This window comes from Oxyura jamaicensis, chromosome 6, assembly GCF_011077185.1.
Source record: "Oxyura jamaicensis isolate SHBP4307 breed ruddy duck chromosome 6, BPBGC_Ojam_1.0, whole genome shotgun sequence".
In the NCBI taxonomy this organism is placed as follows: Eukaryota; Metazoa; Chordata; class Aves; order Anseriformes; family Anatidae; genus Oxyura; species Oxyura jamaicensis.
In genome coordinates this window covers 12963530-12979692 of record NC_048898.1, presented here as the reverse complement: position 1 = coordinate 12979692, position 16163 = coordinate 12963530, and the positions used below count along the sequence as shown (strand labels likewise).

Sequence of the window (16163 nt, the reverse complement as noted above, 5' to 3'; positions counted from 1 at the left end):
TCAAATCCGGACTGAAATGCTGTACTTTTACCCTGGGTCCACGTAATTTGTCCGCTGACTCATTTAAACCAGCCACATCTACTCTGACCTTTTTGCTTTCCAATATAAAGACAAAAAAAATTACCTTAAGGAACTCCGGGGACTTGTAGTTGGCGTGGTTTGCTTGGATGGTGGTGTCATTGTTCCTTCATCTTGTTCACTCACAGTATCAATTATGGAATGATTGTCAGGTGTTGCAGCTCCACTGCCTTGAGGGGTGGAATGATTACTCACAGGTTCTAGGCGAGAACTAATAGGAAAAAAAAAATAAAAAGAATAGAAGGATAGTGGTTAGAATTTCACCAGTGATTAGTATTTTCCATGTAGACACACAGTTTTAAATTGACCCCAAAAGAAGTGTAAAGCAAGAAAAAAGATCCCCAAAAACATGCCAAATAACATATGCTCTCCACAAGTCTGACAAAGATAAAGCTCAATCTTGAAATGTGATCATGCATGAAAATGGTATAGATAATTAAGTCATATGCCTTGTCCAATTTTTTCAGGAAACTCCTCAGCTATAAAAAGAATACAAAATTGGTTTGAAGTACTGGAATCTCTTAATACTAGTACGAGGTAATTGTCAGTTTTGGTTTAATGAATCTAAGGATTATGTCTTAGGTAAGAAAAAGTATAGGTGTATAAAATGTTTTTTTTTTTGTGATATGCAAATACTCACACATTATTTCTCTACGCAATCACACTACTTAACAACACATTTGAATACAAATTACTCATACAGAAGTTACCTACTATCTAGATAACTGCATAGATTAGAGTAGTTCTTTAAAAGCCTTGCCATCCTTACCTTGATCGTGAATGATTGCCAAGCTGATACATGTGTGGGTTATACTGAGCCAGAATAGTAATGGTGTCACACTGCTGTCCAATGATTAGTCGAGCCTGTTGCTCTGTAGCATTTCTCAAATTTATTCCATTAAACTATGAAAACAAACAAACAAACAAACAAAGAAACCAGGATGCGAAGTTTTAAAACGGGAATTAGCAAAATCATTCTTTCAGTCTCCTAATTAGTTTAATATTTAAATGCTTTTTTTTTTTCTCCCCACTGAAGTAACTGGAAGTATGGAAGAGCTGCCATGCAATGATTCCTATGGTTTAAACTCTTTGGAAGAAATCACTAATTTTATTATTTGGTAACCTAACCATGAGTTTAAAATCCTTTTACTATTGAAAGACGTAAGTATTCTGAACTGTGTTATGATTTGCTATCATTGATTAAACGAAAGTTGGTTCAGATGACTGATGTGAAAAAATTCAGGACTGAAAGGCAAATTCAGATCCATAATCCTGTTCAGGTCCATTTTAAGTCATCCGCACACTGTTTAACGTACCTATGTTTTAACATACATTTACAAAGTGACTCTGTACTTCATACAACGTTCCTCTACATACTTACTGAACGCCATATACCAAAATGTGACTGTAGCTACCTGAATGTTTGTTAAACCAGCTATCTCAGGTATGGGTACAGCACAACAGCAGCACAAAACTCAGTAAAAGCTGAGTATTTACTCTCCTTATGAGAGAGACTCGTAAGTTGAGTGAAGTTTGACTTTAGGACTATTTTATTTTAGGCAACTTAACTAGCTAACTTTAATTTTAAGAATATCTACATAAGATGCAAAGCAGCCCTATCATCAAAAGACTTTATTTTATGATAAAGCTTGATGAAAGCCACTAACAGTCACAATACAGAAAGAATAACCTCTGCTATTTCTCACAGCAGACAAACTTGCACAAGTTAGTCTTTTAAGATAGGCAGTTATTGCTGGACTCATATGAACTGAATCATTAAACCAAAGGAATAGTAAGCAAACAATTACCTCTAGTAACTGATCACCATACTCAAGGCCAGCTTGATGCGCAATGCTCCCACCTGTTACTTTAGAGACAAATATTCCACCATTTTCTCCGCTCACAATGGAAATCCCTAGTGGCTCAGAACCCTTCTGCACTTTTACATGACGTGGCTCTTCCATGTAGGGCCTTTTAGAGGAGATAGTTAAAACTGATTTGGAAAAAAATGCACTTGAACCATAACAATGAGATTTACATGCAATATTTTATGCCTGTCTGAATTGCAATATTAAAAGAAGTTTAAACAGTTACTTTAAAAAAGTATTGTCAACTGTTGTAAATGCATTCCTTTAACACCATGCAATGTACGGTGGCAGAACTAAACGTATACCAGGTACACAACTGGCCTAAAGCATTATGGTAAATATGAATTACAAATAGTATGGTGGAGAAGTTGGTAGGAAAAGAAACTTCCAGACCCATATTATATAAAAGTAATTTAACTACTATATATAATATGTAATTTACAAGCAATATTCCAGAAGGGTATGTTACTTATAAATGCTGAGAGTCTTTACTGACTGTAAAAATAAACATCATAAATGATGAGGTAGTAAACCAAGAACAGCAACGCACAGTATCAGATTTTGTATTTGTATGCAGGGAAACATAAATTAGTAATGAAAATTAAGCAGTTGCAAACCCAAGCCATTAAGACAGCAGTTTGCATGGTAGTATTAAAATTACCATGCAAATTCTCCTCAGGGCAATTATCCAAACGTAAAATAGCACAAAGTGCGCAATACTGCTTGAGAAGGACAACCTTATATCAGGCCAACCTCAAACTCCTTAGTGATGAGAACCTAGGCCTAGGAGCCACAGGGATTCTCAGAAAAGACCTATTACGGAACAGATATCTGAAAGACGTAGAAGATTTGAGAAGAGAAGAACACTTAGAAAAAGACATACAGTAATACAACACCAGTAAGTATAACAAGAGAACGGATTATATGAAATAAAACCCTGACGCGTTCCCTGTCCGCCCCCCATAGATGGGAAGTAGCCACCCATACAAACATGGCTAGTCCCCTCCACTGTATGCATAAACAAACAGAGGTGTCCTAAAAAGTGCTGGTTCATATTACAATGATCTCAATGGTGTCTACACAGCAAAAGGCATCACCTGGTGCTAACAGCTAAGCTAGTTCAGAATGAAACAGATGAGGTACCAGACGTACCTGAGGGTGTCTAGAGCACATTACTAGCAACAGTAGGTCTTGGCAGCCCTTCTAGTACACAATTTTAATAGCATTATACTACTTCTGGCATGCATTAATTAGAATGTCTTCTTTCTGAACACTTCATTGTATCAATTAGAGATTCTCTGAATTGTGCAGACTGTTTAAGCTATTTAAATCCTCCTGCGTTAACTGCACTTCACTCACTGCTATTAATGTGATATATGAAAGGTATCTTTGGGAAGACCAGGATTTGGGGGATGCCTGGGGGGAGAGAGTAGGGAAGAGGACATTACTTCATAAATTATGCTTATTGTTACAGGCTTTGAAGGTAAGTATTCGGTAGCCTTCTGCAGCAGGACATAATATTTTGTCACCTTATTCATGTATAAAATATACAAACTGTCTGATAAGTATGCAACTCGGGGACCTGAATCTTATAACATCAACATCACTATTAGCAGTAATGCCCCTGGAGCTTGTCTATCAATGTAATGAAGATAAAGCAGCTGAGTAATATATGTAAATTACAATGTCATATGAAACCTCTTAATATCACAATGTGATTATATGTTAGTGGGCCTAAACAAAATTTATCAAGGTCTATCACCTCACTGAAAACTAAAATTACACCTTTCTGCTCTATTGTATTTTTATGCTTCTATCTATCATATGCATTTTCAGTTTTGTTGTTTGCTTTGCATTGGAATGATTAAGAATCAAGCCCATACAAACTGCACAAGATCATATTTTAGAACTCTAGTAAATTCAAAATGAAAGATAACTAGTAATGCATATCGTAGGGAAAAAATAATAAAATAAAACAGCATTAAAAAGGTATCTTACTTGATTAGCAGTGTAATTAAAATCAAGTGACATGCACTCTTTTACAATATTCAGACTGCCTGCTACAATCACTAAATGCTGTTTAGAAAAAAAAAAAAGTAATGAATCTGATTTCATTTTCAAATTGGTTCTCCTAAAAAAATGAACAAAACAGATTTTATTTTCTTAATCTGTGTTATATATTATATGGAAATGCCAAGCAAATTGCTTATATTTTATGGGGAGAAGAAGGGATAGAAAGACCAAATAACCATTTACCATGGCATCATTGCACATTTGCTTAAAATATTTCATTTAGCCAAGGATCTATTTTAGGAACTATTTTTGTGTTTTGTCTTTTTGTTTGTTTGTTTTGCTTATTCTAAACAAAATAATATCCTTTTTAGACTGGGAAAGTCATTCATACTACTGTTTATATGCAAGTACAGCAAGAGTTGAGGGGCTGGCACCTGCCTGTACTTCAATATTCTGGTTAATACAAGTTGTTAATTCCCAGACATTAGAATGTCCTGATTGTTACAGAAGTTGTAGGGATGCCAAAAATCTAGCTTTGCTGCTGAAGACTAAACATAATTAGTCAGGTGAAGAAAATAAATTCTGACTTTGAATTTGCAATTGACAATTACAGGAACATTTATATGAGAAAACAAACATAGTACAAAAGTCACACCGAAGTAAAAAAGAATGAAAACCCACAAAGACCTCTTCACATTCCCTTTCAAAATAACAGTGCACAAAATCTATAGTGTCACTACAATAATTTAGTTAAAGATTCTTTAAACGAGACAAAAAAAGTTTCATATAACATTTTATGAATAACATTTTATTACTACCAGCAAACTTAGAATACAGAATATCCTTATGATTTTGTTCACATTCTTATGGTCAGTCATTTTACAAAAGCCACACAATACAAAGGGGTCCTGAAGTACACATAAATGTAATATACTCCAACACACCATAGTTCCCGGTATGCCATACACTGCCTGAGTGGCATTCAGCTACCTCAGTGTAAATAAAAGCCTGATTCAGATTTGTGTCTTGTTGTTCAATGCTTTGACTTCATTCAAAATGTTTCATATATTCAGTCTAGCCAGATCATAATAAAATTAAATCAAATGCCCAAGACTGATACCATAAACAATGCATCTTGAATATACTCATCATGAGATAAGTCATTACAACGCAAAGCTCATTATCTTAGAAAACTATTATATGACGTTCAAATTGTGCAAAAAGCTAAGCATATACTTAACTCTATTGCTAGTAGTGGTCCAGGTATAACCAAAGCAATCATAGTAACAGTAGTAAAATAGAGTTTGTACATATAGATATATTCCTGCACAGTTACTTTATTCTTTTTATTCATCTGGCTGAATTGAATCAAGGCACAGTGGTTAGAATGCATATTCTGCTATACTAAGGCAGCTGATATTTAGCTATCAAATATTACTAGGTATTTTGTTTAGTTTTCTAGGGTACAGATGAAGCCTATCATTAATAGGCATCTGAGGTAGCTCAGCTAAAGGAGTATATTCCATTTTAGACTATTTGTGTTTGGTGTGGCCATTAATCTACCATGAAAAAATAAAATCCTTATGAAATTCATTACTTTTCTGAACTCAACACTTAGGTTTTGAAAAAAACAACACAGATCTTTGATATACTTCATCAAGAAAGTAAAAACATTAAGTAACAGGACCTGAGATGCTTTTCTGTATCTTTATATTTGTCATTTAAACTAACTATTCATATTCCTTATGGTCCAATAAATGTACAAGATTTCTTCAGACACATTCCTATTAAAAGGAAATAAGGAGGGGACCTTACCTATCTTTTCTACGTTCTCCAACAGATACTGGGCTAATAGAAATTCTAGGTAAAGTAGAAAGGGAGTTCTGAGATTGGCTGCTGGCAAAGGAAGATGTTTCCAAGTTAAGAGGTGACTGTGGAGGAGTTATCAAGCTGGGACTGCTACATTCAGAGTGTGACAAGGAGCCTATTAAAAAAAAAAATAAATAAATAAAAATCAAAGTCAGGTTTCAGTGTCCTGCATTTGTCATACTTTGGAAATCTACAGAGACATAGGGAAAGACACCATACACACCAGACACATTCATAAGGACCAGACCATTCACTAGCACTCTTAGCCATCTAATGAGCTTAGGGAGCCAGCTTCCTAACTTCGGTAACTACCATTAGACAGTGCAAACTCTCTTTTCTTAATGTACTAAGTATGTCTTCTATATGTGTGCATAGAAATATTTCCATTCTCACCATAAATAACTGGGTACAGACACAAGTATGCCTGAAAACACTTAGCATTGCAAAGTTAAGGAAAAATAATGGAAAACAGCAAAGTAAAAATTAAGATTTAATATGGTGGTTTAGTTTCAAATAAAATATTTATTTTCTGCCTTTCCCTTTGTGTATGAGAAGCATTATGAAACACCTGAAAAGACCAACAAAACCCCAGCATGAGTTTTACACAAAGACAGGAAAGTACTGCAATTGTAAACAAGCCTTGTCTTTTTTTTTTTTTTTTTAAATATATATATATTTTCCCTTGTTGTACCCTCCGTGAGACATTTACTAAACAAGTTCCCTAATAAGAACATTCAGTCATCTGCTTCTTCTGACAAAGTTACAGAAAATAAATCTCAAGTTACTAATTACAAACAAAAGCCATTTGCAATAATTATATTTACCCGGTTAGAGAAAACAACTGCATACAGTCGATTAAGGCTATAAAATATTTGAGCAATAATGGCAGCAAACAGCTGCTATTTACTTTAATCAAATTTTGAATTCTAAAGCTCTTGAGCACTCCAACCGGTATTAGTATGATAAATTAAAAATTGCTCAAGATAAAATATTTATGGTGAACTACTAAAATTTTTTCAATGGATTTCAAGATATGATTTATCATCTGGAATACAATAGCATACAAAATATAAAAAATTGTAAATATATATATATTACTGCAGGTCATTTCACTGTCAAAACATTTAAGACATCATTCCTGAAGAAAACTACAACCATAAAACACACAGCTGTGCTTACTCTTACTTTTTTGTGCACATTTTCTTGCTGTGTTCTAGAATCAACTAACAGAAGAATCACCTTTCATTATAAAGTTTCTTTTCTTTACCTTTTGTTGTAAAATACAAGTTTTGTAACATTCATAAAACTGTTATACTTAGATTTTCATGCAGCTTGATAGAGCAACTGCAAAGGCTTCAGAGTAGCAATACTTAAAATATTACAACTAAAATTACTTATGAAATATTTCACCTCTGTCAGAGCCCATGATGGACCTTGGATATCTTGGTGTTAAAGGGATCTTAATTCGTTCTGTTCTGTATTGCAAGTTACTTGAAGAACCTATTTTTACAAGAGAAAAATTACAATTTTACAAATTGAAAAGCAACGACATTGAAGAAAAAATTCATTTAGACTCTAATTTTTCAGTGAACACTAAAAGAAGCTCTAAATTTCTGCAGAAGTACTGATGATTATGAATATATATCATATACAACATACTTTTTGTTAATGGTCTTGGTTACATAGTGAGTACAAACGTAATGCAGCCATGCACTGTGTGTGTATTTATACACAGTATATACTATATATATCTACATATACACACGTTCCATTCTTGATCGAAAAATATTCAAAACATTTTTTAATAGAAATGCCATTTAACCTGAAGTCTGAGCAAGAAACTAATACCTGAGATTACTAAGAACCCATGAGACTTTCCAAAATGTAAAGTATTCTGATTATGTTCTGCTTAGATGAACACATAACTTCTTGACACTGTTTCTGAACTATTGTGCTATTTTTTCTGTTGTAGCTACAAAGTTTTCAGGCTCTATTCAAATGCAATTTCAGTCACAGATGAAACACAAGAACACATACACAAACAAGTATTACATAATTTAAAATGAAAGAAATTCTACAATGTTAAATGTTACTGCAATGTTTTCTTTGGTATTATTAGGACAGGCATAAACAATATTAAACATCAATCAAGTAAACATAATTGTAACTTATCTTCCAACAATGTAATTTACATTAGGCCATTTGCCATAATTTTTTTGTTCTGCAGGCTCTCTCCTTCTCTCTTTACCTCTCCACCTCACTGAACCTCAAAAATACTTTCACTAGGCCTCCCACACCTTTATGAGAATACTTTCAAATAATAAGAGGCATCTAAAGAGCAAGTTTGCATCACTCACAAATAATATTTTAAAGACTATAAAGAGCGAATTAAACAAGGATACTTCCAGGAAACACCTTTAATCATAAAACTGGAAATATGACGCAAATAAACAGGAAGCCTTTTAGGCTTTGCTGGCTATAACAATCCCATTAAGCATGTACTTAAGGAATTTTCTATTCATTACTATTCTCAAAAAGGCAGAAGCCTCACATGAAATAAATCAGAAAAGCAAGTTACCAAGTCTTGCACTGGATGGCAAGGAATTTGAGCCATGAGATGCTCTTGTACGTGAATTTTCAGAGTAATCATTGGAGTGTTTATGACTTAGGTCCAAACTCAAGCGACCTTGATGCTGAGCACTACATCAAAAGCAAAGAATAGGGCAACAGTCAGAACCAGGCAAAGCATCTCAGCAAATAGTAAACGGCCAAACCACTTTGATTATCCTTATCCTGAGTAAAATAAATGTTCCCCTCCTTCCCAACTCCTAATTGCCCCACTACTTTATGAATTAAGACAAGTGAGAGAAAAGAGCCTAAACTGCTTTAAAAAGGAAAAAAAGAAAAAAGAAAATAAAAGAAAAAAAGAAAGGCATATTTTATTTCGTTAAAGAAAAAAAAATGAATTAGTTCGTTAAAAAAAGTAACCTCTTACTCAATATTAGCCCATGGAACAGGACAGAAACCCAAACCATCAGTTGCTGAAAGCAAGATGAAAGCAACTGGCACATCATTTCTATGTGATAATGGTATTGATAAGTCTGGGTCAAAATAACAGACAACAGCAGTTTTTCACTCTACATGCTATAAACCAACAACCAGAAGCAATTTCATCCTAATGTAAATAAGTATTTAAGGTGATATCAAGCTCAAAATACCTGGGATGCAGATGTTGATGGCATATTTGGCTGGCAACTGATGGGCAATTGTTGGTGTGAACTCTATGGCTCCATGCAGTATAGATGGGATTTCTCATGACCGCAGTTACTGCAGGGCATGGTGCTAAGCTTCTTGGTACAGTACCTGTTTAAGATGATAAAAAAACATTCTTACTAAAATTATTAGCATATAAATTACAGATTATAAATATGTTTATAATACATAATTATATATATATTTCATTTCTTCATACATGTACATGTACCTCTAAGTTTACTACCATACAGAAGAATACTCAGTATCATTCAACACCTTTTAAGTAGTACATACATACTTAAAATCTGTATTATAATTTTGTAATGACTCAATAATGAAGTGCCTTGGATTACAAAACAAATAAAATCTCCAACATCCTTTTCAAATGCACTGCTAACTACAAGATTTCATCTATTTTCAAATATTAAACTTCTTTATACAACAACAAGAAGCCTGTTTTTCTCTCCATACAGTCAAGATTTTATTCAGTACTTGAACTACGTGCAGCTAAAATCATTTTGTTTCTGTTCAGACTCCCACTTTTGACGTCTCCTATGGCTTTAGCTTGTAGTATTTCATTATTTTATTATTCAGAAGACTTATTACTCAAGCTGCTCATTCAAGTACACTCATCCTTCTGTATTCTAAATCTATTTGATCAATACCCTCTTAAGTGAGTTGGTAGCATAGCATATAACAGCAAAAACTTACTCTCGTTTCAAGACAGAATCTTACTATATAATGTAGGTTTGACTTGATTGGGTTATTATGCAATCAAGGGTACCATGACAAGATGACTATTTCGGAAGAAAAAACTTGTAATAGTTTTCTGCTCCCTCTCAATGAGAAGAAAAGTGACAGATACAAAAGAAAAACAGAAACCAAACAGCAAAAGCTTCTTTAAGCTGAGATACTCTTGAGTATGTCTTCACATTCAAGAGACAGAGTCTGAAGCTGTCCATTCTTCTACACACACCTTCTCCATGGTCTCCAAAAAGAAGTACTCTAGAAGCTGTGGCAGCTTGGGACTCGGCAAAGAAGTGAGAGTAAGTTCATGAAAATCAATATTGTCTTGGTTTGAATATCAAGTAACGTATGCAACTGCTGAAGCACTAAAAACTGAACAATCCATCTGGCCATGAGTTTACCAGGTCTAACCAAATGTAGCTTGACCAGTTCAAAGCAATGAGCATACAATAGCCTCATTAGTTCCTGAAGCACTCTGCTTAGTCCATGCCAACTTTAAACCAGCTAACAATTCTAACTTCAATACCAACAACTGATTAACAGAGACAGTATGTTAAATGTTTTCTGTTTTACCTGATTATACTGATTTCCATGTAGCTACTTCTGAATCCTCACTTCAACTGTATCTCAAACATTCTGACTTTTAATCTTTTATTAAGACAGAATAAGATTATAACCAATTTGGGCATTCTATTTGAGAAATTCCAAGCATTTTATTTCCAATAGGCAGAGTTTGATACATAATATTTCCTGAACATTAGTTCTTTTTTGCTTTAAAATATTTCCGAAGTTGAGTGTCCAACACTCAGGATGCCTCCACTTACTGTTCACTTTCAAAAACCTTGGACATCTCATTTGTCTCCCTAATGTACAGGCTATACCTCACTCACCACTAAAACATTCAGAACTCCTTTGCAAAGAAATAGATGAAACAAATCCTTCAGCCAGGAGCTGTTCAGTTTCCTTCATGGTTAAACAGATTTTACTTCTTTACAGTCCAGAAAACCAACACACTATGCTGAGATTACAACAGACCACAAAAATACATTTTGCAATTCATGTTTGTTCCTCAGTTATCCTGACCGATAGGGACAGATTCCTTGGGGCATTCCTAGGAAGTAAATCTGAGTTCTTATCTAATCTCAGGGTAGATATTTAGAATATAGTAGTTTAACTAAACATATTTCTGGAATAAAATAATTCAGAATGGGAAATTTTGCAGTTATTATTCATAATATCAGAAACACAGACAGGTCACATTAGATATATTTGTGACTTGAACATAAAGGACCATACTGACACTTTATATCTTGCCAGCCACATCAGTGTCACACACCTGATGACATGCTTCCAGTGTATAAGGTGGAAGACACAAAGCCATCACTGTGCCTAGCAGAACGTTTTGGTGAATATGGTGCCCATTCCTGTAGCTCTGGAGACAGATGCTCCTCACTGGCTGGAGTATACTTCTGCACCTACATAAACACAGAATTTGATTACAGGCAGTTGGAGATTTAGAAGAAAATACCCGAACTCCAAAGGCAGTAAGCAACTTCAAACTTCCTAATGCATATTCCAGAATGTGCTAGCCATCACTTAAAGGTGTAACAAGAACTGACATTTTATCTTCCACTGATATTATTAACTTCAACTCCTCTTCCTCCACACTGCTGTTATTTATTATTTTGTCATCTTTTTAGGCCAGTATTTGCAACTTATCTGATATATTTTCATTCAGAACAGTACGCCTTAGTTACATTTTTTATTACTGCTTTCACAGGACATTTCAACTGCAGATCTCATTCTGTTCCTTTGGACATTATTGCAAGTGTTGCAAAAGGACACCTGGCTATCCTGCCAGAAAGTGTTTTCCTCTAAGCCTGCATTGTCAGTTATATGTGGAGCAACCTCTCCTCAACATAGCAATTCAGGTTGAGGAATCATGCCAATTTGTTCTCTATATAATAAATAGGCACTGGTGAGCTTGGAGACATGAAAATAGCTCAGATATTGACAGTGATGCTACAAAGTTACAAGTTCAGGGTTCAGCATGCAGAGTTTATGTAATTGAAACACAAGACACAAAAGCATGATATTAAAGGATGCAATAAGTGCAATAAGTGAAAAATAGTTCTTTTTTTTTTTTTTTTTTTTAAATCAAAGCAATATTTTAATTATACAAAGTTACTGACAGTATGAAGACTCTAAAATGTAAAGAATCCTTCTTAGAAACACTTGAATAATACCATGGGTGTGTTAGTAATCGTATTACCTGCTACTCAGGGTTGAAGATTCTCTTGAACTTACTATTTTATCAAACCACACAAACTTAATCGCATATACACACGCTATTAATGTAATGGATGCCATCCAATAGGGCTACAAGTTCAGCTACATGTTCTATCTGCATATTTTAATTATTATAAACACTACTTCAGTAGTGAGTGCATGTAGACTATACAGTACTGTCACACAACCTAATGTAGTCTTAGTGCACAAAGACCATTCCAAAATTATTTTCAGAGCTAATGGTGTCTACTCTGAGGCAGAATACCACCGTTGCTCTCTAGACAAGAACTGTAGAGTTAAAGCTCCACCTACTGTCTTTGAGGCTGAGGAGAAACTAGAGAAAGAAGAAAAAATAATTGAACTTGATATTAACCTAATCCCCAAAATGGAAATGTGCTAATACATCAAGTAACCTTAAAAACAAACAAACAAACAAACAAGTAACTATTACTGTTAAATTCTGTTATACAATTTTCTTTTTTCACCATGGACCAATATCTGTATGATTATTCTGGTATGATTGGGTATCGGGGAGGAGGGAAGGCAAAGAATATGACAATGACATTTTAATCATTTCGATGTTGATTAAATACAAGAAGTGACTCTGAAACCTGAGCCTTCAGGTAGCAAATAAAGGTGATATTTTTTCTAACTGAAAGAATCCAAGATGAAGGATCTGAAACTATATTACTAATTACACCACTTCGTATAACGTGGTCAGCTAAACAGGCTGGTCTTCCTAGACCACGCATACTTTTTTCTCTACCTAATCTGGTAAGAGATGACACGCAATCTCCAGAATGAGATTTATTCAAACAAACAATAGTCCTATTTTGAATAATGCTGTTAAATTATATTTTCATAAATGGTCTATCTTTGCAATGTGACATGCCTAATGCTCTATCAATATGAGATTACATTTACAGATATGTAGACATATAGAAAGACTTAGAAAAAACACCACTGAATTGTATACCCTTTTCCACTAATCAGTACAGTGTGCCAATGTAATTTTTGTAAAACTTCAGAAACCTTAATTTCAGCTTTTCTAAGACTACCTCTATTTATTTTTTCTATTTATATATTTTATTTTGTCAGAAATATACCAGAAAGAGCCCCTTTCCTCCATCAAGCAGCATTAAAAGTCAAGATGTGGCCACTAAGCAGAAACCTATCATTTTATTAGGTGACTTTGTATTTTGTGATACTCTGAAGTGACAAGTGAGTCCGGGGTAGTTTCTCAGGGGACTTGGACCTTGCGGACGGGTTATGTTTCCCCTGTAAAGATATGCAGCTGGCTACCCAAAACCACACTTCTGAAAATACTCATATTGAAACAAAAGGCAGAAACCTTCATATGAAAATTCTACCTGAAGGGCAGGATTAGGAATGGGCACAGGGGTCATTTTATGTCTCAGAGCAGGGGCTGATTTTGGCCTTGGTCTTTTAATCTCTGGCTCTTCAACTCTTTGAAAGCCAATGTCATCTTCGCAGGATTTCCTTGAAGACAGATGAGTGCAGTCAATTCCCTCCTCACGATAATAATGCCCAGTGTTCCTGCTGCGCCCCTTGAGCGTAGCCGAGTCCTGTTTAAGTGCCAAGGAAACTGGAGCTTGGGCAGTGGCTGGGCTGGTAGGTGGTGATCCAGTTGTTACTGTAGACTCAGATGCAGAGCTTGCCTGCTGTTTATGTTTAAATTTGATAGAGTCACTTCTCTTAGGAGGGGTTGGAGGAGTTGAAGCTACCTCAACTTTTGATGGCTGAGGTGAATGTCCCGTCACCTGATTAGGAGAAAGGTACTCCAGCTTAGGAGGAGTTGGTGGTCTTTTGAAAGTATCAGGATCAAAAATAGATTTCCTTTGCTTTGGCTTTTTATAAACAGAGAACTTTTCTGTTTCTGTTGCTGAGATATTAACCATGACTTTTGGCCAGGTACCACCACTATGCTTAGCACCATGTCCTTTATCAAATGTGGTCTCAACCATCATACAGTCAGTTCCTGTAGGTTCATAAGGCAGCCTCCTGTTGTCCAGGTCAACAACTCCATAGCCTCGGTCCCCATATGCCTCTGGGCTGAAGGAGCTGAGACTGTGTTCTGAATTACTGTGGCAACTGTGCATTGTGCTCCTGTGAGAGTCTACTCGTAAGGTATTATTAGGGAAGGGTTTGTGATCACAAAATGAACGACTGCCCTGATCACTCTGGTCCTTCTTGCCATCCATGATGTCTGGATTGAAAATGTCAGTTTGTGTTGAGCTGTTGAGTTTAAGATTCCTTTTGTTTTGGGCTTGTATCTCTGATGCATGAACCCTACAATTTGATATTTTTTCTGAATCCTTCAGATTTTCAAATATATTTTGACCACTCCAAGATGAACTCTGAGGAAAAACCTAAAGCAAAAAAACAGAATCATATTTTTACAGATGAATTCTGTTTAGTATGAGGCATATTCTAGCCTCCGCAATGTACCTCAACCTGAATATAGATGTACACATGCATAGATAATGTTGGGAAAATTTTAATAAAAAACTTGCAGATTTAAAGCACATATCATCATATAAAATTCAGACCCCCCAAAATTGAAATGTTTCTAAAACAACCCCAAAAGAGCAACTCCACATGGAAGTGGATGTATCAAACTGACAGCAAAGGGACCTCCATTCTACTTATACCTCTGTTAGGTTGCGCTTGCAGTCATCTTTCATTGCCCATTGCACTTCATACATTTTATCTTTACAGTTTCTTAAAAACTCAATCTCTCTGGAGCTGGAACTGTCGCTGACTAAACCGGTGTGACAGGTCCAACATAATGGGATTCTAACCCCAACAAGCTAAGCAGAATAATATTTTTTTATAACATTAACCCTGAAAAAGAAAGCCTAATACTTATCCCTGATGACAGACAGGGTTCAATTTTCTGTGCAACTTGCTCCTAAGAGTAAACCCTTCTGTAGTCAGGAGACAATTTATCTTCCATGCACAGAACTGGTGCAGCTCTGAAGCAGAAAGCAATAAGATAGAAGCAATTGTGCTAGGAGTCATTCCACATGAGCAGCAAACAAATGAGAAAGAAGAATAACAAATTTTGTTTCCTAACAGATGCCACAACAGCCTTAGTTTGGAAATAACTGTTAAGTGTACTACCAGTGAAATACATCTAGATTCTATTTATAGCAGAGACATTCCCATGGTGATATATTCATTTTTAACACATACTTCCCTTACCAACTAAGACAACTCTGTCAAAGTTTAAGAAAACTCTGCAAATTGAGCTTTTCTTACTCACCTTCATCAATGACAGGGTAAGAGAATCCCTGCAGTTCCGTAGCAAAGCTTCACATTCAGTAAGTGACTTATTATCTAGTGCAATGCCATTGATCTACATGCAAAAAAAAAAAAAAAAAAAGCAACACAACAGAGATAGATAAAACCAAAATGCCAGGTGGGGAGCATCTTAAGGTACCATCTCTGAGACAGAAAAAATACTAGTTCTACATGCATGTATGACTTATGTCTGGTTGACCTTGTCCTGTTCTTCACTAAAAGCCAGGTATCTTGAATAAATTTTTCTGTTCCTAGTAGAGATGCAATTTAATAACATGTTTGATTACATCAGCACTTAATCATTTGTACATCCACAGTTACCTTCTTCCATTTCACAGAAAGTTCATACGGAAAAAAATTACAATGTATTTAGACTTACAGCAATTATTCTGTCTCCCACAGAAAGGGAACCCTCTTTGGCAGCTGGGCTTCCAGGCACAACAGCAGCAACAAATACTCCATTTTCTAGGCTGACCCCACTTTCTGAAATTCACAAAATAAACATTAATGTACTCCTGCAGTTCAATTATCCTGCTCAAATAACTGCATGTCTGACCTGCCTGCATGAGAAATAAATCCAACTACCAAACCAAATGAGCTTCTCCATTACTGAAATTCCTTTTAAAGAAATAAGAAAATGTTGTGCGAAAATGGGGATTTGGGGCAACCCAATATTTAATATAATCAGGGGTGACTGACGGATTTATTCAAATAGAACTA

At 35.2% G+C, this 16163-nt stretch overlaps 1 protein-coding gene across 3 annotated transcripts in view; it reads right to left on the bottom strand.

Annotated features, from left to right (window-relative positions):
- DLG5 (discs large MAGUK scaffold protein 5) overlaps positions 1-16163 on the bottom strand; it is a 106173-nt gene that overhangs the window by 11215 nt on the left and 78795 nt on the right. For 2 of the 3 annotated variants that reach the window (XM_035329636.1, XM_035329638.1), the window contains exons 14-25: positions 15823-15926; positions 15406-15498; positions 13490-14509; positions 11167-11305; positions 9047-9191; positions 8407-8528; positions 7239-7328; positions 5775-5943; positions 2700-2777; positions 1887-2049; positions 848-981; positions 125-289 (exon numbers count right to left, since the gene is read on the bottom strand). In XM_035329636.1, the coding sequence (XP_035185527.1) occupies positions 125-289; positions 848-981; positions 1887-2049; positions 2700-2777; positions 5775-5943; positions 7239-7328; positions 8407-8528; positions 9047-9191; positions 11167-11305; positions 13490-14509; positions 15406-15498; positions 15823-15926 (2422 nt within the window). The remainder of the gene's footprint in view (positions 1-124; positions 290-847; positions 982-1886; positions 2050-2699; positions 2778-5774; positions 5944-7238; positions 7329-8406; positions 8529-9046; positions 9192-11166; positions 11306-13489; positions 14510-15405; positions 15499-15822; positions 15927-16163) is intronic. The other variant, XM_035329637.1, reaches the window with a different exon arrangement.